The sequence below is a fragment of the Tachysurus fulvidraco genome, chromosome 21 (assembly GCF_022655615.1).
Source record: "Tachysurus fulvidraco isolate hzauxx_2018 chromosome 21, HZAU_PFXX_2.0, whole genome shotgun sequence".
Lineage (NCBI taxonomy): Eukaryota > Metazoa > Chordata > Actinopteri > Siluriformes > Bagridae > Tachysurus > Tachysurus fulvidraco.
In genome coordinates, this window is record NC_062538.1 from 13,206,483 (window position 1) to 13,228,673 (window position 22,191).

Consider the following 22,191-nt stretch of genomic DNA (forward strand, 5'->3'; position numbering starts at 1 on the left):
AGGTCTAACCTGGCATGCAACTCATTGCATGCTTTCTGTTTGGCCTTTGCCACATCCCTCTACACACTGCGGTTCCTTGTAATCCTGTCTACCTTGTTCAGTCCTTTCTACATCCTACTCATTTTAACTAGCCTCTTCTTCTGAATTCTGTCCTGTACCTGTTCTGCTTCCTCATTCCATTACTATGTTTTATCACCCCCCCTCACCCCACCCGACCCCTCACAACATTCTCCCTTTTTGAACTTCCATCAGTTGGTCTTCTTTCCTCTCCTCTTCTTCCTGACCATCAGAGACATCCTACACATCACCATATAATGCTGTCTGGCTACACTCTCTCCTATACCACCACTTTACAGTCACTAATCTCTTTCAGATTGCCTCATCTTCATAGAATAAAGTTTATCTGCGTACTCCTACCTCCACATTTACTTTCCACTCCTACCTCCAGTCTTAAATCTGTGTCTCTCTCTTCTGGGTATTTTAACTACAACCATTCCCATCCACTTAGCAAAGTCCACCACCATCTGTCTTTCTAGGTTCCTTTCCAGAACACCAAATCACCTCCTTTTCTCTAAAGAGGGGTGTCAAACTCAAATTCACAGTGGGCCAAAATATAAAACTGAGATAAAGTCATGGGCCAAACTGAATATTTATTGAAAAATTAACTGCAACTGCTATGTAATGTTCAACGTTTTTCATAATGAAACAAACTTTAGTTTTGCTTAAACACAGGATTTGGAACAACCAGAGCTTGATATTAAAAACACATAAGAAATTAAATTTGAAATAAAAGACACATCAGGCCATCCTTAAAAATATTTTGGTTTGCAGTAAAAGTAAAAAAAAAAGGGTCGGTAGGTAGGTCTATATATTTTTTTAAAGTTTCAATGTAAAAAAAAAAGTACAATTTTGGTGATGGTGATTACGTAGGTATGACATTAAGCAAATTAGCATATCGTGACGTCACTGACTGGGTCTTCAACCCGTATGCCTTCGGGCGCATCATTGCAAACCTTATTTTGATGCTGGGCACAGTTTTTCCAGAACTTCGTGCCAAGTTAAAGCGGTGTCGAATTGTTTTAAAAACTTTTTTAAATGTATTATGGTGCCCGAACCATTGCTTTTGTATTAGTTGTTTGAAGAGTAAAAAAAAAGGTCGGTCTTAAAGCAAACTTACAACCGGCAAGTCGGTCGGACTTAAAGCAAAAAAATAAAAAATTGAGTCGGTCATAAATTGACAAGTTCGGTCGGGTTACAGCAAACAAGAATTTTTAAGGATGGCATCAGTGGTGTTCGTTTCGCAAACTTTGACCATACACTTTTTGACAAAGTCTCCCTCGTTAAAGGGCCGGGCAGATTTTGCAGTCTCTGCTGCCACAATAAAACTCGCCTTTACTGCAGCTTCACTTTTTGATTTTGCTTTCATGAACACAGTCTGCCGGGAAACCAGACTTTTTTCATCTCCTCTGCCCTCTGGAGCTTCTGCTTAACGTCCAGGTCCTTATACTTCTCGTAATGTTTCGTTTCATAGTGTCTTCTTATCAGAGGTGGGAAGTAACGGAGTAAAAATACTTCGTTACTATACTTAAATAAAGTTTTCTGGTATCAGTACTTTACTCCACTATTTATTTTTCGGACAACTTTTTACTTTTACTCATTACATTTTTACACAAACATCTGTACTTTTTACTTCTTACATTTTCAAAACGGACTTGTTACTTTTAGTATTATGTCTTCTCATTGAGCTGTTGTAGTCTTTCAATAGTGCGTCTTCGGCTGTCTGATTTAATTGAACGGAAAAGCACAGGTACGCGCAGCGTGCATGCGCAGTCAGAGCTTTAGGCGTTTATCTATAACGTTAATCAGCGGAAAGACACAAAGACGGCAACCAAAAGCAGTGAAATTTCACTATTCTTATTACCAGAGTTGTCATATATAATATAGAACTCTTCTTGTTTTAAATTCTCACTGAGGTCTAAAACCCCCTAAAGATGAAATCCTAGAACCGCCCCGGGTGTCAACCCAAAAAAACACGAAGTGCTTAATTTAATTAACATTAATTTTGTCATTTGTAAAACATCACAATAATTTTGAGTTGTTTTCAAGGACAGAGCTGGAATCTCCCTACAGTTTGGGATATGGCCTTGGTGATACACTTGGTATACATTATATTTCCAAAAGTATTGGGTCACCTCACCTTTACTGCTATATCACTCCACCCTACTCCACCTACATCAGTGCCTGTCTTTCGTAACAATCTTGTGGCTGATGAACGCAAATATCCATCAGCACACTCCAAAATGATATATACATATACATACACACACACACACACACACACACACACACACACACACACACACACACACACACACATATATATATATATATATATAACTTTTTTAAATGTATATATATATATATATATATGTATATATATATATATATATAACATGACGTCCAGTTACCACCATGTCACTAAACAGGTAGTAGTAACGGCAACTTTTTACTTAAGTACATGTCAGAGCCCATACTTCTTTACTTTAACTTGAGTAAAAGAGTGTAGTCACTACTTCTACTTTTACTGGAGTCTTTTAAAAAATGAGTATCTGTACTTCTACTTGAGTAAAGGATGTGTGTACTTTTGCCACCTCTGCTTCTTATGTTATATTCTTTCGTTAGAGACACGTTAGCTCACAAGACAAACAGGTCTGTCCTTTATATTCGTGAACAGATAATCTGCCTCCCACCTGTCTTGAAAGCTCCTATTGTCCATCTTTCGTTTGGCCATTTTTGTGGAGGGTGAATTAACTTGCCCGAAGTGACTGTAGCATGGATGTTCACGACTGTCAACAGAGAATGAGGGGCGCTTGCTGTTCGTAGTATTTGTAGTATTAGCAGAGCATGCGGCTAATGCACATTTGATATGATCTCGCGGGCCAAATAAAATTACACCACGGGCCAAATTTAAATACATAAATGTATGCTGAGTATGATTTATTAAGAAATGTGACAAATTAGGCTGTAATGTTGTGAAATGCACACATGCATATTACAGATCCAGTCTGGGCATCCCTATTTCAGGCGTCATCGGGCATCAAGGCAGGATACACCCTGGATGTAGTGCCAACCCATCTCAGGGCACACACACACACACTCTCATTCACTCACTGTCGGACTGTATAGTTATAATCACACCACCCAGTGTCAAACATATGAGGATGGGCTCCCCTTGAGTCGGGTTCCTCTCAAGGTTTCTTCCAAGGGAGTTTTTCCTCACCACTGCTCACCTCAGACTTGCTCATTGGGATAAATATAAACACATTTATATATGTCTAATATTAATCTTGAATTTTGTATTATTTTAATCTTTATAATAACCTTTTGTTCTATGTTCATGTTCTATAAATCTGCTTTGAGACAATGTCAATTGTAAAAAGCCCTATAGAAATAACCTTGAATTGAATTGGGCGTCGTGGTACTCCATGATTTCGCGGCTTAACAATAAACTAAGCGCATTTGTGTGTATTCCTCGGATGATTCCTTTCAGCCGAGTGGAACACAATAGTGTCGGTCTAAAATGGATCAAAGGAGTCAAACGGACGCAGTTAATGTTTGGCCCAGAGACATTGGTTATTTGGTTTAGTACCGGACCAAAACCTAATTTAACCTGCATTTTTCGACATATATTGGCGTCAACAGCCTTCGCTAAAGAACAAACACAAATAACAACAACAAAACCCAATAAAACGGCACTGTTGATCACGTGGTTTACAGCCAAAAATATCAGCCAATCAGAACAGGAAACTGCGTACGACGGCGTTAAGCAGCTCGTGTGACTAATGCTCGTCATATGACTAGGCCACAAATGGAGTCGTTTATAAGGAATTGAACGGGTTTCAGGAATTAATCAGAAAACGAGAATTTTCTAGTAAAATAGCAGGCCGAATATGCCACCTACGCTGTTTCACAAGCTTTTCAATAAAAGAAATGGTTTTACGCCGCCGCCGAAGTGCGACAAGGACGAATCTGCGTTCAGGTGCGTATGGATAGTTACATGTACTGTAACATTTACGCCATTTCGCACACTCTCTTATTCAGAACAACTTACAGACATGTTTTAAAGTCTCTTTTATAAACACATGAAGATACTGGTTTACTAGATTATGGACTGAGAGTTTTATCAGTCTAAAAAACTGTTTTTCATTTAGTAGCCTGTTCAGCACAGTAGCGAAGGAACTTGATGACTGCTTCCCAAAACCAGTAGTAAATAATAAACTGCCAGGAGCCTCTTTACTGTAGCAGAATATTTTCTGCTGTAGTGTGCGATTTACATTGCCATGTTCTGTTCAAGCATTTAATTTTGTTGTTTACCGAAATTATTAGAGCTATTTGACCAAAATGTACACCAGCAATAATAAACACTGTTTGCTTTACACAAGCAGACAACAACTAGCATGTTAATTGTCTTTATTGTTTCAGTTTTGTGCGAAGATGTGCGAAGATTCGGATACAAAATGTAGAAGTATTTTGGTTTATATGGTCTATTACAAGGATAAATCTTAGAAGTCTACTTACAAAATATCAACAGATCTGATTGTCTGATAAACAAATCCCATACATTACACAGATCTGTTCAGACCACCTTCACTTTTTCCAATTGTGTTATGTTGCAGCCTAATAATACTGTGGTTCAGATTCTTTTTATTATTATTATTATTATTATTATTATTATTATTATTATTATTATTAATCTACATTCAGCACCCCAGAATTCTAGAAATGTATGTACATTTATTAAAAAGAAAAAAACCCCTGAAATATCACATGTACAAGTATTCAGACCCTTTGAAACAACACAAATTTAGCCCAGATGCCTCACTTTTTTTTCTTTTTTTTTTTGATCATTGCTGAGATGTTTCTACACCTTGATTGAAGTTCATCTGTGGTAAATTATATTGATTGGACATGACTTGGAAGGGCACACACCTTTGGTGTATAACCTTTGCTGCAGTAGCTATCTTTTATTCAGACATTTTCAGGGTAACAGTAAACATCCTGCAAAGCAAGCTTTTCTTGAAGCTAAATCAATTCTATGGAGAGGAGCACTATTGGCCTATGGTCAAAAATGGGTTTTCTGGAAAGGAAAAGGTTTTAAGGAAATTCTGAAATTTATTGTGCCCCTTGATTTGTTCTAAATGTTTTGGGAAATGGTCCATGTCTTTTGTATATCACTTCTGAACACTTCAGGTTTCTTCTGGAAAGTGTGTATTGCTGATCTGAGGCCACATAGTGTTGTTTTTACCTTGGGGTTCAACATATTATTAAGTTGGGATGTTATATCAGTCAACATATACATATATAATGGAAAAATAATTTTCTCTTTAATTTTTGCATGAAAATATTTTGATTCTTTTTAGAAAAAATTGCAGCTTATCCCAAATAGCCAATCTAAAAACGACGATTGTGGAGGGGTAAACCATCAAAAGTTGAACTGACAATGTTGCAGTGCAGACAATACTTTTTACAAGTCTCATTATTATGGCTATGGTTTGTTTTTCCAAGATTACTTGTATTAAGTGATTGAAATATTGCAAGGTTAAAACTCGGAAGGTTACTTGCCCAAGACTAATACCACTCTAAGCAATGCCTCTGTCAGCATAGAAGTGAACATTAACAGAAGTTGCAAAAAATAAACATGAAGAATAATCAGAAAATATTTTGTTAACTTACTAGTCTTTATTCTCAATTATATAATGGTTTCTTGTGGGGGTGGGGGTGTGGAGTGTCCCTTTTTTCATCTTTAGCTTAGCATATTCCTGAATGTCATTTTAAATACAATTTTGCAGAAAGCTGTCTTTGTAATATAATTAAACTCAATACACATTTAATCCACTATTAAACTGGTTTGTTCCACAAGTATCTACTTTAGACCCTTGTTATTGTTTCTTTAAATGCTACCTTTTGGCAAACTTATCTGAAAACGTGATTAATTTTTATAGGTATATAGATGATGCAAAATGAGATCAGTTTCACCAGGTGGACAGATTCCAATAAATAAGATGATGTTGCTTTTAACATGACATATCTAAATGGATCTTACAAAACTGCTTACAGATAAACCACGATAAATTGGAGACATTGGACATATTACAAACCATATGGAGAACATAATGGACAATTTGGGTTTTCTTCCTCTCTTTTACAGAAGTTAGAAATATTGGTGCAACAAATGCTTCAGATTCCAGCTGTGTTAAGCATTTCAGGAACACCTCAATGTTGCAGTCTATAACTCTTTATCCCTATACTATAATTCTTTATCCCTTCAGTCAGTTTACCTCCTAAATCAAACAGAATAAAAATGAAAGATAATATATTTAACTCCCCATTCATAAAAAATTACACTGTTTAACTCTGGCATATGGAGTCGAATTTATAGTGGTTTTATTTATTTTTAAAACTCTGAAAGTTATAGCACCATAATGCCTGGTGCATTGTATCCCAAGTCATTTCCTAATACATGAAATATAGTGATCAGTTTCTTATGCAATCATACTAAAACTTAAAGAACATCATTTTTTTTAGGATATTCCATGTTTGTACTAAAGGATTTATCTTAAGAATGTTATTTATCTTAAGAATGCAAAGTCAGATTGCTATGTACTTCACAATACATGGACAAGTAAGACACTCTAGCAAGAAATGTTTTTTTTTCTAATTAATACATTTGGCTAAAGAAATACAGTCTATCACTAAATGCATACTAAGAAAATGTCAGATATTTAGACACTTGTATGTATGCAAGTGAGTGTTGCATGCATGCATGCATCTGTGTTTGTGGCCCTATATCAACAAGATGCAAGAGATGGGTGTCTTTTTGAAATAGTTGTGAGATTTACAAAGTCTGTGGTCTCTTTAAATTTGTTGGTCTGGATCATCTGTTCAGAATGTGGCATTTGTGAGCGCCAAACTCACTGCTACTTTGAGAGGATTGGTGACTTGCATTCCATAGTTAAACAACTGCGTGGTACGTTTTAGTGGTAGTGTAGATGTATTTTTCATGCATATCAAGTACGTCAGTGGGATAATTTCAAAGCCATCTGCCTGATATTGTTGTTCCCCCTTATGCAGGCAAAACATCTCTCACTAAGTGAGGAATGGATTCCATAAGACATCTGAAGGTGTGGTATGGTATCTGCCACCAATATGTTGTAGAAAATCCTTTGTCAAGGTGGGGCCTTCATGGACTGGACTTGTTTGTACAGCACATTCCACAGATGATTGCCTGGATTGAGATCTGGGGGATTTGGAGGCTAATAATACTAATAATAATGTATTGAATTCAAATGGTGACCTTGAGTGACGTGATGGGCACCTATAAATAAAAACAAGTAATACATAATAAAATAAGAGTAAACAACAATTAAACAATATTATCTAACATTTAAAACATTTTAAAGGGATTTAAGAACAGCCTATGGTCATGTGGAATAATCACTTCTGAATAAATTAATTTTGAGTTGTTTTTAATGTGTTGAGAGAATCTATGTTATGGATGATTTCCAGGAGAGAATTGCAGAAATGTGGTGCAGGGCAACAAAAAGCTCTAGCGCCCATGGTGGATAAATGGCCAGGGGGTGTAATAAGGAGCCTTGAAGAGGAAAAGTAGAGAGTACGGGAGGGAGCATAGAACTGTATAGAATCTGAGAGGTATGGTGGAGCAAGGTTCTGAAGAGCTTTAAAAGTGAGAAGAAGGGAGCCAGTGGAGTTGTCTCAAGTCAGCACTTCATTCTATTTATCATGTTCCTTTAATCAACCATTTTTAAAGTGTGCCAGGGCACATTATCTCGGTGAAAAAGACACAGCTGTTTTCACTGTGTAATCCCAAGTTTTCCCGGCAAAGCATAGCGCATCACACTACCATTCTTCTATTGCTTGGTTTTACAATTATGATGCTCACATGTCCTAGTAGGTGCTTTCAGTGGAGGATGGGTGTCAGCATGGGCACTCTAACTGGTCTTTGACTATGCAGCTCAATTTGCAGCATATTGCCATATGCAGCAAGCTGTGATGCTTTAGTATCTTATTGGGTGACACGAATTTCTGAGATTGTTATCGATATAACACTTATTCCTTCCTGCTGGAGTCTTCAAATGTTCAGTAATGGAGACCAGAGCACAAATCTGACCACTGCAACAGCAGTTCAAAGTTCAAGTGGTTCTATACACAGCAGGCCCATGGGTCTCTGGGCTGTCCACACAGAGTCGTCCCCACAGCAGTGAGCACCAACAATGACAAGACTCCAACCAGTAGTAGGGCATCAGGATGGATCAGGCAGGTCTGGAGAGAAGAGGTGGTTGCACTAGGTACTCAGAAAACTGGGGCCTTGGGAGTAGCACCTGTAGCTCAAGAGGGAGAATATTAATTCTGATCATATAATGGCTAAAGACAAACTACATTATGTGCAAAGTGCAGGTGGATCATAAAAATACAAATGAAATCTGCAGATTCATAGTAGAATTCAGAATATGGTCCACAGGGTTTGTAATTGACAATTAGTTGAATTGTATCGGTAGACTTGTTTTTGTAGCTACATATGTTAAGTAGGTATGAAGAATTTCAAAGGTGTTGAATTTATATCTAGATTTATGTGTGGCACCAATCTTAACATTTAAATATCTGTGACCCCACCTCCTCTGCCTGCCGGTGTGGTTTGACAGTTTCTACAATTTTGTATAGTTCAGGGAACAGGCAGACTCAATACTCTGAGCCCTGGGTTTAATTTATTTAATTATCCTTGGATTAACCTGCTTGTCTGGTCCCTGGCATTGACTCGGTCCTTACTTCTGCAGCTATAAGATGGGAAGTTTTTAAATGCTTCCTTAGAGGTCAGGTGATTTTCATTTTAGCACTAGAAAATATTTTGTGCAAAAAACTTTACCTTAAAATAACCATTTTGTCTGGATACTTAAGACAGAGCATAAGATCAGCGACCACCAGTGTAGTTTTTGACAAGGAAAAGCAAAATAGAGAATAGAATTTCTGTCCTTGAAAAAGCTTTGATACAACCTTGAAATATGCCCTCTTAAAAGAATAATGAAGTTTGATTTCTGTGATACCTGCACATTGTCATTGCCGTCCTCTAATTCAATAGGGACTGTAACCATCAACAGGAAAATACTGCTGCTTTTCAATTTTTAGTAAAATCTTTGTTGAATACTGTTGAATATAGCTTGTAAATACTATAATGCCCCTTTTCCACCGAGGCAGTTTGAGTGCTGGTTCGGAGCCAGAGCCTATTTTAGAACCAGTTCTTTCTTTTTCGACAGCAAAAGCATCGGCTCTGAACCAGGAAAAGTGGTTAAGTAGCACCAGAAGGTTGCTGGTCTAGACTTAAGAACTGCTTGCGTCAGGGGCTGTGGGTGGGGCTTAGCGCATTTGATAATGTACCTTAAGTATACTAACGTTTAATACACTTTTACTTTACTGCAATATGATCAATGATCAGCACACATGATAGTAGGTAGCTACATGCTAAGGCTAACTTTTATGTACTTTATTGATTACAACCTCCATTTATACATATTACATAGAAATGCACGTACACGTTGGATTCGCCGCGTTTGGATGCCAATGTAGGTTCACAAAGCCATGAGCATTAACAGTAAAGCAACATCCGCCACTGTTGATGTGTTTGTGTTTGCTGCTGCTGCGCTAACGTTGCTGGGAAACATGAGACGTATACAGTGACGTTAAACTCGGCTCTGTGATGGCTCTGTGACTCTGAACCAGCACCTGGTTCTTTTTGGTGGAGTTTATCTGTGATGGAAAACTTAATGTCCTCAGGAACATGTGTTTAGAATTATTTACCATGTCAGTAAACCTTGGTAATAAGAAATTCAATGTTCTGTGAATGTTCAGCCTATAGCTTCCCAGGCTATGTTCTGCCCACAGCGAAATGCAGGAACAGGTCTTTGGTCCAGGTTTATAGATGGAATATTCCAGACCCTGGCAATTAAGAGTCAAGTCAAGAAGCTTTTATTGTCATTTCAACCATATATAGCTGTTGTAGTACACAGTAATCAATGTTGAGTGTGCAGAAATACTGGAATGAACCCTAGTATTATAGCACCAGTTACATGAGGTATTGTAAAGTATTGTGCAAAACAGCAGTCAACTGAAATGTTAAAGACAGCATGTGCAAAGAGTGAAAACAGTGTGCAAAACAGCATGTAAGAGGTTTTATATAATGGTGCTGTGTACATGGATGTATATTGGAAGTCATTGCAGTCCATGCAGTTTGTGTGTGTATGTGTGTGTTGTTCTTGGTTCAGTTCAGTTATTGAGGAGTCTGATGGCTTGTGGAAAGAAACTGTTACACGGTCTGGTTGTGAGGGCCCGAATGTTTTGGTACCTTTTTCTAGATGGCAGGAAAGTGAAGTGTGTGTGTGAGGGGTATGTGGGGTCATCCACAATGCTGTTGGCTTTGCAGATGCAGTGTGTGGTGTAAATATGATGGAGGGAAGACAGACTCCAATGATCTTCTCAGCTGTCCTCACTTTCCGACCAAAATGGTGCAATAGAACACTAGGCCAGCTGTTAAGAGAGTTCAAATTTGGATTGTCTTTGAATTCCTATTGTTCACTAATGTTGTGATACTTGTGCAATTATAACTCAGGCTTCGGCAATACTGACTCACTATTGCTCACTATTTTTCATTTAAAAATATCTCTGTGAATGATGTAATCTTCTAGTACCCTCGCCAACAATGGCAGCAAAGTATTTCTTTAATTTTTGGTTTAAGGATAGCAATTGCTCATTATTTATTGGGAAATCACATTTTGCCCCAACCACAATGCTGAAGCTTGAGATATCTGCAGTAGTGATAGCAGCAAGGACAAGCTTTCTGCTTTCTACCTTCTGGGTGTAATCCTGCTGATCATGCATCAAGGGGCCTAACACAACAGCTCAGTGTTTCAATTTGGTTTACTGTCCCAAACTGGAAAAGAGCTGTTAAATCTATTGCTTGTCTCAAGCACTATGCAAATCAAGGTTCTCAGACCTAAACTAATTGAGCCCACAAGTGTTGAAGAAAGGAAAGAAATAGAACTTTTAATGATCAAATTGGTCTGAAAGAAAGCATTTAGCAACAAAATCTAAAGTATAAAGCAAAAGAAAGCAGTGAATCATAAAGACAAATCAAACAAACTGTACAAACTAAGTCCATTTGTAGATTACTTTGGTCTGCTCAGAGTTTGAGGACGTTTGACAAGGTCTAGCCTTCACCCATGCGTTAGGCACCCTGTTATTGTGACTAAAGTAAATCATATATCTTTGTTTCTTATCAATCACCATCACGAGAAGATGCATCATCAAGGTAGAGGTATGACCGTAAACAAACTGTGCGCCAATGGAATATGGGTTGTGGGATGCAGAAGTGCAGTTGCCTTGCACATATACAAGTGCCCAATGTGCTGTTAGATTTTCCTTGAATTTGTCTGCATGATCGTTGGGTGGCTCGCCAACCTACTAGAATGCTTCTAATACATAAAAGAAAAGTATGCTGGAACAAGTTCAAGGGAAAAGTGTTTATTGAAGATGTTCATGTAGCATAGCATTCTTCTGCAACTTAAATCCATAGGTACTGTGGACCAGACTTAATACCTTGTAACAAATGGCCTTCAAACAATTGAAAGATACAGTTAGGACCTTCTACTGGAGAACAATGTACAGGAGGACAGAAGGGTTATCCTGTGTATTGATCAGTTGATTTGCTTTACAGACAGGCCATTATGTGTGGGGCACAGGCACAATGTAATCAGTGCCCTCCACAATTATTGGCACCCCTGTTTAAGATGTGGTCGTGGACTTCAAAAAAAATTCTCCCTTTTTTTTTTTAAACAACATAGAACCCAAATGCAAAAAAAAGAGAGAAATCCAACCTTTCATTTAAGTACATTACTTTGGTGGTAAAAAAAAAAAAACACATTTAGAAAAAGAAACACAATTATTGGCACCCCTGATGTTAATACTTTGTACAAACCCCCTTTTGCCAACAAGACAGCACTTAATCTCCTCTTATAACATTTCACAAGATTGGAGAACACAGAGAGCGGGATCTTTGACTATTCTTCTTTGCACAATCTTTCTAGATCATCCAGTGTCCTGGTCCTCTCTTATGCACTCTCCTCTTTAGCTCGCCCCACAGGTTTTCGATTGGGTTGAGGTCTGGGCATTGAGAGCCATGGGAGGACCTTAAGTTTGTGACTGCTGAACCATTTTTTGTTTAGATTTTGCCACGTTTTGGATCATTATCCTGCTGAAAGACCCGATGACGACCCATCTTCAGCTTTCTGTCAGAGGCCATCAGGTTTTTATTTAAAATATTCTGGTAGTTCAAAGCATTCATAATGCCATGTACCTTAACAAGGTTCCCAGGGCCTTTGGAAGAGAAACAGGCCCACAGCATCACAGATCCTCCACCATACTTCACGGTGGGCATGAGGTGCTTTTTGGCATACTCATCTTTTGTTTTATGCCAGACCCACATAGTGTTTGTTGCCAAAATGCTCAATCTTAGCCTCATCTGACCAAAGCACACGATCCCAGTTGAAGTCCCAGTACCGCTTAGCAAACTCCAGACGTTTACGTTTGTGAGTGTTAGTGAGAAAAGGCTTTTTCCTTGCATGCCTCCCAAACAGCTTGTTGGCATGTAGAGAGCGTCTGATGGTTGTTATGGAGACTTTGTGACCCCAAGATGCCATTCTTTGATGCAATTCTGTGACAATGGACTTAGGGAATTTTTTTACTTCTCATACCATCGTCCTCACTGTGCATTGTGGCAAGATAAACTTGGGACCTCTTCCAGCCTTGTTTGTCACTGTTCCAGACGTTTTAAACTTCTTAATGATTTCTCTGACTGTAGATAAGGGCAAGTTATGACGAGTGGCTATTTTCTTGTAGCCATTGCCTGACTTATGAAGGTTGACACACATCTGTCTTACTTGAATGGTGTGTTCTCTGGTCTTTGCCATGTTGACAAATGGGTAAGAGAATTAGGCCTCTTTTACACGTCATATTTATACCCCAGAGAAACAGGAAGTCATGAATTACTAATTAAAAGTTCCTAGATACCCTGACCAACTTTACCAACTACAGAAAAATATATTTAAAAACAAATCAATTAAATTTTTCAAAGGAATTGTTAGGGGTGCCAATAATTGTGGAACAGGTGATTTTATATATCCATCACACTGTGAAATATAGCAACAAGCTTTAAAGACCTTTACTAGATCTTTACTTCCAACGTTGTGTGATCTGACAGATTCACTGGTGTCTGCTGCCCTCTTTTGGATGGTTGCACATCTACAGAGAGATTTTAAGAACTCCCCATTCAAGTCTATGGGGGAAAAAAACACCACTTTGAGCTTCCATACTGGGAATTCTGGAATTCCGATCGCTTATAAAAGACATAGCACACCTCTCCTCAATGAGACAGTCGATTTGACACCTCATCCATGGGTCTAGGACAAAAGCTGCGGGACAAGTTACGTGCCGAAAAAGTGTCCGGAAGAAGAAGTAGTAGTATGCAAGAGAATAAGAATGTGCTTTAGCAAGCACATTAATAATAATAAGTATGCAGAATAACAATAATGATGCTTTGCAAGCACCATTAATAATAAATATGCACAAGAACAATAATGATGCTTTAGCAAGCACCATTAATAATAAATATGCACAAGAACAATAATGATGCTTTGCAAGCACCATTAATAATAAGTATAAGTTTGATGTCACGTGAAAATTAAACATTTGCACAACATGGACATGTGACATATCAAAACACTCAGCACAATGAGGGGAACTGCGTCACAGGTATTCGGATCACGTCACATGCTCATGTCCACTCGCCTCCAAAAGTATTGGCACCCTAGCGGTCCAGTAGCTTTCACAATCTTTCTGTCAACTTGCCTCCAAACGTAACACTGACCCTTATGTCCACTCGCCTCTAAAAAGCACCGGCCTTTGCAAATACTTGCACCGTCTAGTTAGTGACTTGAACTTAGAAGTGCATTTGCCCTGGTTGTCCAAGTCAGTTTATCTTGTCAGGTCTGTACAAAAGACTGTTCTATTGCTTGAAGCAGAATAAATGGTTGCTATTTCATAATGTTGAGCTCAGTGTAAAAGAAGGTTAATACTCAAGTGAAATCACAAAGCTGTAATTTAATGGCCATAAATGTGATTCATGTGTCATTTTTGTATTTACTTACCTGTACATTATTTATTTAATTTATTAATTTTTAAGTGTTGATTTTACTTTAACATTGGGTAGGAAATATGTTTTATCTGTGATGAACACCGAGATTTATGTTTAAGAGGACTTATTCCCTTTTGGTTTTGTGCTTCACAGATGTACATTGGTTTGTGTTTGTTTTATATATATATATATACACACACACACACACACACACACACACACACATACATATATATTGTCTTCTATAAAGGTGTGTATTTTGCATATTGTCTTGCAATGAAAAAAGTTCAGCAGTGGATATGATGACAGAGATGCAGTTAGAAAACAAGAAGGTGGTTTCAAGTATTTCCTGGAGAGAGTGAAATTCTGTACATTCTGGACAACCTTATAATAAACCTACACATTTGCTATTTTTAAGTTCATATCATTTCTTAATTGTAAGGAAAAGAAGCATGTTTGTCTTTGCCATGATGTATGTTGTTCAAACTTTTGGATGAATGACAAATTGGTCATATGAATCACATAAATGACATTTAAATGGTGTGTGTAAGCTAAAGGTCTCATTTTAATACTATGCAATAACCCTATTTCCACTACATACACTGTAGTCTTTGCTGAACAAACCTCTTACTTATGTTAATTTTAGTAATTGCTAGAATGTTAAAAATGGTTTCCAGTGGGAGCCAATTATGCGCTCTAATGATTTATGCAAGGTTATTAGTCAGTACATCAGTTTTTTTCCCATTGGGTGCTTACGAGTACAGTATTTTCCGCACTATAAGGCGCACCTAAAAGCCTTAAATTTTCTCAAAAATCGGCCGCGCGCCTAATAATCCGGTGCACCTTATGTGTGCACTGAGTTCCAAAAAATGTTGTGCGACTTTGGTAAGCGCTCCGCCCGATTGACTGTCGGACCATTTCCCGCTGACACGGGGACGTAATACATACACTATGTACGCTGGCAGCGATAAACCAATCAGAGGACATTTCATAATACGTACAGTACGTACGCTTACCTTCGCCACGCCTCCGGTAGGTATACTACCAGTATGCTGCAGAACATTTGTTTCTTCCTAACCGCTCCACACTCCAGTCCAGTAGGTGGCGGTAAATGCACCTTAAGTTGGTTTGCCATCCGCCAATAAAAATCAGATGCTTACAAGGCACAATTCAAACTACAGGCTATCAGTTACACGGTTGTAAATGGGAATAGAGCAGCTGCGGAAGAATTCAGCATCAATGAATCTATGGTTCAGAAGTGGAGGAAGCAAGAAAATGTACTGCACCAAGTTAAGAAAACACAGTAGATGAGGACTTTGATGTATTTGTGGGAGAAGATTGATTAAAAAATAGTGTGTGCATTGTTAAATAGTAGAATAAAGTTCAACTAAACTCACTGTTTTGCTTCCATGTTGTTTTAGCATGTTTTAGCATGTGCCTTATAATACGGTGCACCTTATGTATGGGTTAAGTACAGAAATAGACCCCATAATTGAGACTGCGCCTTATAATCCGGTGCGCTTTATGGTGCGGAAAATACTGTAAGCATTGGCTGAAGATTATTTAAAACAAAGCTGCTATGTGTTGGATCTATTCAGTGTTCTTCCTCACTATTATCTTCTTTACAGCACCTGGCCATCCCCAGAGTTGGAGCCCAGCCAGATCCGCCTTATCGTCTACCAAGACTGCGAAAGACGAGGTCGGAATATCCTCTTTGACTCTGACGCTAAGAAGAGAGGCACAGAGGAGGCCGCAATGGTGAGCACCTGTACCTCCATTTCCCAATCCCAAGCTTTTGTCAGCATTTACAAGCATTACCTACTAAATACTATTAACATTTAAACACAAGTTAAAGAAAATAAATAATATGAGTGATTTACTTTTAATTTTATTTATTACTTTTTGCAAAGTGGCACATTTTTTATGTGCTTTGTTGATTGGGTTGTAAATTATACAGTTCTGGCCAAAGGTTTTGAGAGTGACAAAATAATGTAATTTTTACAAAGTCTGCTGCTTCAGTGTTTTTAGACCTTTTTGTCAGAAGTTGCTATGGTACACTTACATAAGTATAATTACATGCATTTCATGAGTGTCAATGACTTTTATTGACCGTTACATTAAGTTTATGCAAAAAGTCAATTTGCAGTGCTGGATTTTGAATTTGTGGGTTTTTGTTGATCGTTCTCAGTGGGATTAAGGTCTGCGAAGTTTCCTGGCCATGGAACTCAAAATTCGAATGACATCACTTTTGCCTTATAGAAAGGTGTTCCATCATGTAGGAAACATATACCCCTTTTCCACAGAGGCAGTTTGAGTGCTAGTTTGGAGCCAGAGCCTAATTTAGAACTTTCTAGTTCTTTCTTTTCGACAACCAAAGCACCAGCTCTGAACCAGGAAAAGTGGTTCTTAAGTAGCACCAAAATGTTGCTGGTCTAGACTTAAGAACCACTTGCATCAGGGGCTGGGGGTGGGGCTACTGTTAGCATTTGATAATGTACGATCAGTATACCAATGTTTAATACACTTTTACTTTACCGCAATATGATCAATTATCAGCACACATGATAGTAGGTAGCTACATGCTAAGGCTAATTTCTCCCTTTGTTAATGATAAAATAATGTTATGTACTTTTTCGATTACAACTACGGTGGCCGAGAAGTGTAAAACACATTAACAAATCCGAAAACAAAGCAACAAATCCGAAAACAAAGCAACAAATGCAAAAACAAAACAACAACATCCGAATACGCATTAACAAATCCGAATACGCATTAACAAATCCAAAAACACAACGACTAGTCAGACAACCCGGAAAAGGGAGGTATCGTTAGTGAATGGAAACTTACCGATCATTGGACAAGACGCCTGTCATTTAAGATATACAGGTATGGAATCTTATGTGTAAAGTTCTCCGTATAAATATAAGAAAATAACAGAATTAATCCACAGTAATCCATTCCATCCATCCATTCCAACTTTTCCCTGTGGAAGACTGTAGACTTCATGTATACCTTGAGTGACCAGTGTCTTGTCCAATGATCGGTACATGTTCCAATCACAAACTATACCTACCTTTTCCGTTGGTTGTCTGAATTGTGTTTTTGGATTTGTCAACGTGTTTCGTGCAACGATTCAGACAACCCGGAAATGGTAGGTATAGTTTGTGATTGGAAACTTACTGATCATCGGACAAGACACCTGTCATTCAAGACATACAGGTGAATGAAAGGTGTCTCGTCCGATGATTGGTAAGTTTCCATTCACAAACTATACCTACCTTTTCCGTGTTGTCTGACTTGTTGTGTGTTCGGATTTGTTAATGTGTTCTCGCATTTGTTGTTTTGTTTTCGGATTTGTTTGTTTTTTGCACTTCTCGGCCAACCTCTGTTTAAACAAATTACATAGAGCTGCACGTACACGTTGGATTCGCCACGTTTGCATGCCAATGTAGGTTCAAAAAGCCATGAGCATTAACAGTAAAGCAACATCCGCCATTGTTGATGTTGTGTTTGTGTTTGCTGCTGCAGCGCTAATGTTGCTGGGAAAAGTGATACGAATACAGTGATGTTAGTCTCGGCTCTGTCACGGCTCTCTAGCCGATGGAATGGCAAACCGGTTCTTAGAAGGTTCGCCAGTGGAACCCACTTTGAACCAGCACTAGCACAAAATATACTCCAAAGTCTTTGTCTTACTGTGCGTGCAGATGCACTCACACCTGCCTGCTGCCATTCCTGAGCAATCCCTGCACTAGTGATGCCCTGAACTGAATCAACTTTAGGATATGGTTTTGGCACTTGCAGGACTTTCTCAGGTGCTTTTTGAACCTCTCTTCTTTATGTTCTTTATGATCCAATAAATGGTTGAATCAGGTGCAGTTTTACTAGCAGCAAATCCTTTCAATCCAATTTAATTTATTTGTGTAGAGATTCTTACAGTTTACATTGTTTCAAAGCAGCATTACAGAATTATTTTTAATACTAATTAAATACTATACATCTGTACCATCAGTTCCTAATGAGCAAGTGGGAGGCGACGATGGCAAGGAAAAACTTTGTGAGATGATCTGACTCCCTGAGAATAATCTCCAGCCTTGTCCTCAAGACTTTCACCTGCGTTAAGTAGAGAATCACTGATATGATGTCTGCTGATCCTTTTGTGTTAAATGTTTTAGAAATGTTTGGGGGGATTAAGTTAATTTTTATAGCAAAGAGGGGTTTTGCAATTAATTGCAATTTATTGGATCACACTTCATAACATTCTGTGGACACAGTTGTACAGCTTGACTATAAAGGCTTTAAGTAAACTGCCCTGCACTTAACAACCTGTCTGATGCATGTGATTGAAGGGGAGTCTGAGAGTCTGAGAGCAACTGTATCTTGTATCTTCTGTGTGAGAGAGTGATGGAGTTGACAGCTAAGCAGTTTACTGTGTGGAATTCATGATTGTGGATCACATGCTCAACTGCTTTTGTATGCTTTTTTATATGCTTTTTTTTGTATGAAGATGTCGTGTATCAAATTACCTTATTTTAAGCGGCAACTACAAAGTGTTTTTATGTGCTTATATTTTTTAATTTAGCTGTATTTATTTATTTGAATTTCTTTATAAATATTTATTTTAATCTGAGCAGACAAATTCAAATCTATTCCAAATTAAAATGTTATTAGTGTGGTCAGTTTTTTAAGGCTAGAATACATAGTTAATTGTAATCATACATAATATGAAATCAATCTTATGAGTTTATTTATTCTTGATATATAATTGTATTTTTTTTTCTTAGAATATAGTCTGCTTGATTGTGTGTATTTTTGGTAGAGGATGGTATTCAGAGTTTCTCTTATAAATCAAAAATGTATGATAGCAAACCCACAGATATGTATATTTATTCTAGATTTTCTGTACTTATGTTTTTAGAAGACATGTGGTGAGTCTCAAGACAAAATTTTCAGAAAATGTTGTCCATTGAGGCCAACTGGGGGCAGCTCCAGCTCTCTGGACAGCAGTTCTTCCTGTGCCTCGGAGCCCATGGATCACAATCGTTTCCAGGTTAGCAGGTCACAGTGCTTCCCCCTCACCTTGTATTAAAGTGAAGTGCTTGTATTAATTGAAGAGCACATTTTATATATGGGTTTTGGATTCTTATTTTAAGTGTCCGGTCAGCATGAATGCTCTTTCTTTTGGTCAGTAGAGCTGATGAGACATGCATACTGTGACTTTTTCTTTATTTAATGATGAATGTTGAGTATGTGGCAAAAAGTGACAGTACCTTCTTTCTTCCTTGTTCTCAGGGTGCTTCACACTGCTCCTCAGACCCCAATATGTTGGGTGAAATGATGTTTGGGTCAGTGGCAATGAGCTACAAAGGGTCTACACTGAAAATCCATCAGATTCGGTTAGGAAGAAAGCCATTTCATTGAATTTATTAGAGGAATACATGTTTGTGTGGTATTTTTTGGCTGAAAAGGCATACACATTCTAAACTATACAGTAATCTATGCCTCTCTCTTACTTACACACATTCACACATACTTTCTCTTTCTTACTCTTGCTGTCTTTGTTTTCATGTACAGATCTCCCCCACAGCTGATGCTTAGCAAAGTGTTTACAGCACGGACAGGTGGCAGTGTGTATGGTAGCCTAAACACGTAAGCTCTGCTCATATATTCTTCCTCATTAACACTTTTTTTTTTAGAACATCTAACATTTTTCTAATGTTGTTTAAGGCTGCAAGATAGTTTGGAGTTCATCAATCAAGACTCAAGAGCTATCAGGCCAGATCAGCATACTGTGGTCAATGGCTTCCTGGGGAATATAGGTAATTACACAATGGATCTTATTTATCAGCTGGGTACAAAAAGTAAATTTATACATTGCTACAGGGATATTTATGCAAGAAACATGAAAATCCAGGTACATCATAATGACTATGAACACTTGAGTTTGTATAAATTTATAAATGTCACTAAATTGCCTTGATTGATGGGATTTGTATTTTATAATTGACACAAGTTAAAATGAATGCTATATGTGAAATATGTTAAGTATAAATAGCTTATTTATTTCAATTGCGTGTACACAAATGTTATAGAAAGTTTTCAGAAACTTGGTCATTTTATATTAATGACTTTTAAAAGCAATCCAAAGCAAATCCTTAAGGATGCCAAACAATAATTGCTGTTTAATTAGGACATGATGAGAAATGACACACAAAGTAAGAAAGCATGTGCCAGTGGTAGCTGTCCCCACAGCTTGCATCTAAATGAAGTTTACGTGAGAATATTGTGCAAAGTAAGTTAAATAAGCTAGGTGTACAGTTTCCAAAAGCTGTGACAGGGGTGTCAAATTATGTTTGGCCCGTGAGATCATATCAAATGTGCATTACAGCTGGCTAGTCGCATGCTCCCCTATTACTACAAATCCCAGAATGCCTTGCCACTGTATTAACGCGTAGTCACAAACAGCAAGCGCCCCTCATTCTCTGTTGACAGTCATCAACAACCATGCTACAGTCACATCGGGCAAGTTAATTCCACCCGCCACAAAAATGGCCAGAAAGATGGACAATAGGAGCTTTCAAGACATGCGGGGGGCAGATTATCTGTTCACGAATATAAAGGACAGACCTGTTTCTCTTGTGAGCTAACAGAGCTAATGTGTCTGTAACGAAAGAATATAACATAAGACACTATGAAATTAAACATTATGAGAAGTATAAGGACCTAGACGTAAGGTAGAAGCTTCAGAAGGCGGAGGAGATGAAAAAAAGTCTGGTTTTCCGGCAGACTATGTTCATGAAAGGAAAATCAAAAAGTGAAGCTGCTGTAAAGGCTGTAAAGTTTATTGTGGCAGCACAGATTGCAAAATCTGCCCGGCCCTTTAATGAGGGAGAGTTTGTCAAAAATCTATGGTCAAAGTTTGCGAAATGAACACCACTGATGTGTCTTTTATTTCACATTTATTTTCTTATGTGTTTGTAATAACAAGCTCTGGTTGTTCCAAATCCTGTATTTAAGCAAAACTAAAGTTTGTTTCCATATGAAAAAGTTTGAACGTTACATAGCAGTTGCAGTTAATTTTTCAATAAATATTCAGTTTGGCCCGTGACTTTATCTCAGTTTTATATTTTGGCCCACTGTGAATTTGAGTTTGACACCCCTGCTGTACACCATTAGCATTGCCAGTGCAAAGTCTTTCTATATCTTGCAAAACTACAACGATATACTACCCATCAATCCTGACAAGTTTGCAGACACACTGGATAAAGTCCAGGACCATAGGTACACATTATAACTATGTCCAACCATTGAGATAGGATGGGCTTCTTCTACAATTATATGTGATTAGAATTTATTATTATTATTATTATTATTATTATTATTATTATTATTAGCTTAATTTATTTTAATTGTATTTGAAATCATGCAAATATTAACATGTATTTGCTTTTGCTCTATTTCTGTTACATGCTGTTATGCCTTAGTTGCCTTGTATGGTCAGTGTCGCTTTAAAGTTTGTGAACACTAGAAATTCCTATATTTCTGCATAAATATTACCCATCAGTAATTATCATCAGATGTTTTAGTTCTAGAAGTAAACAAAGTGAACACAATCAAACAAATGAGCTAAAATATTTTACTTCATTTAATTATTGAGAAAAATGATGAATCATTACTGTGACTTGCAAAAAATATGTTGTAACCCTTGCTTTCAGTATCTGTTGTGAGACCTTTTGAACAACGGCTTTGAATAGCTTTATCTCACTCCTCAGTACTCAGTAAAGAGCTTCGACTGTGTAATTTTGATGGGTGTCCTCACATGAACTGTTTGCTTCAGGTCCTTCAACAGGTTTTTTGTTGTTTTTTTGTATTAATGTCAGGACTTTGACCTGGCCATTAAAAAAACTTTATCTTTGCTCATCGTTAATCATTCTTTG

At 37.7% G+C, this 22,191-nt stretch overlaps 1 protein-coding gene across 3 annotated transcripts in view; it reads left to right on the plus strand.

Moving 5' to 3' along the window:
• The first annotated feature begins 3,792 nt into the window (after nt 1-3,792).
• The window catches only part of fnip1 (folliculin interacting protein 1), a 61,127-nt gene continuing 42,728 nt past the window's right edge, over nt 3,793-22,191 (plus strand). For 2 of the 3 annotated variants that reach the window (XM_027139901.2, XM_027139902.2), the window contains exons 1-6: nt 3,794-4,039; nt 15,886-16,015; nt 19,173-19,304; nt 19,547-19,650; nt 19,829-19,903; nt 19,982-20,073. In XM_027139901.2, coding sequence (XP_026995702.2) covers nt 3,951-4,039; nt 15,886-16,015; nt 19,173-19,304; nt 19,547-19,650; nt 19,829-19,903; nt 19,982-20,073 — 622 coding nt within the window. In that variant the 5' untranslated portion in view covers nt 3,794-3,950. Of the gene's footprint in view, nt 4,040-15,885; nt 16,016-19,172; nt 19,305-19,546; nt 19,651-19,828; nt 19,904-19,981; nt 20,074-22,191 lie in introns of all 3 variants that reach the window. The other variant, XM_047805487.1, reaches the window with a different exon arrangement.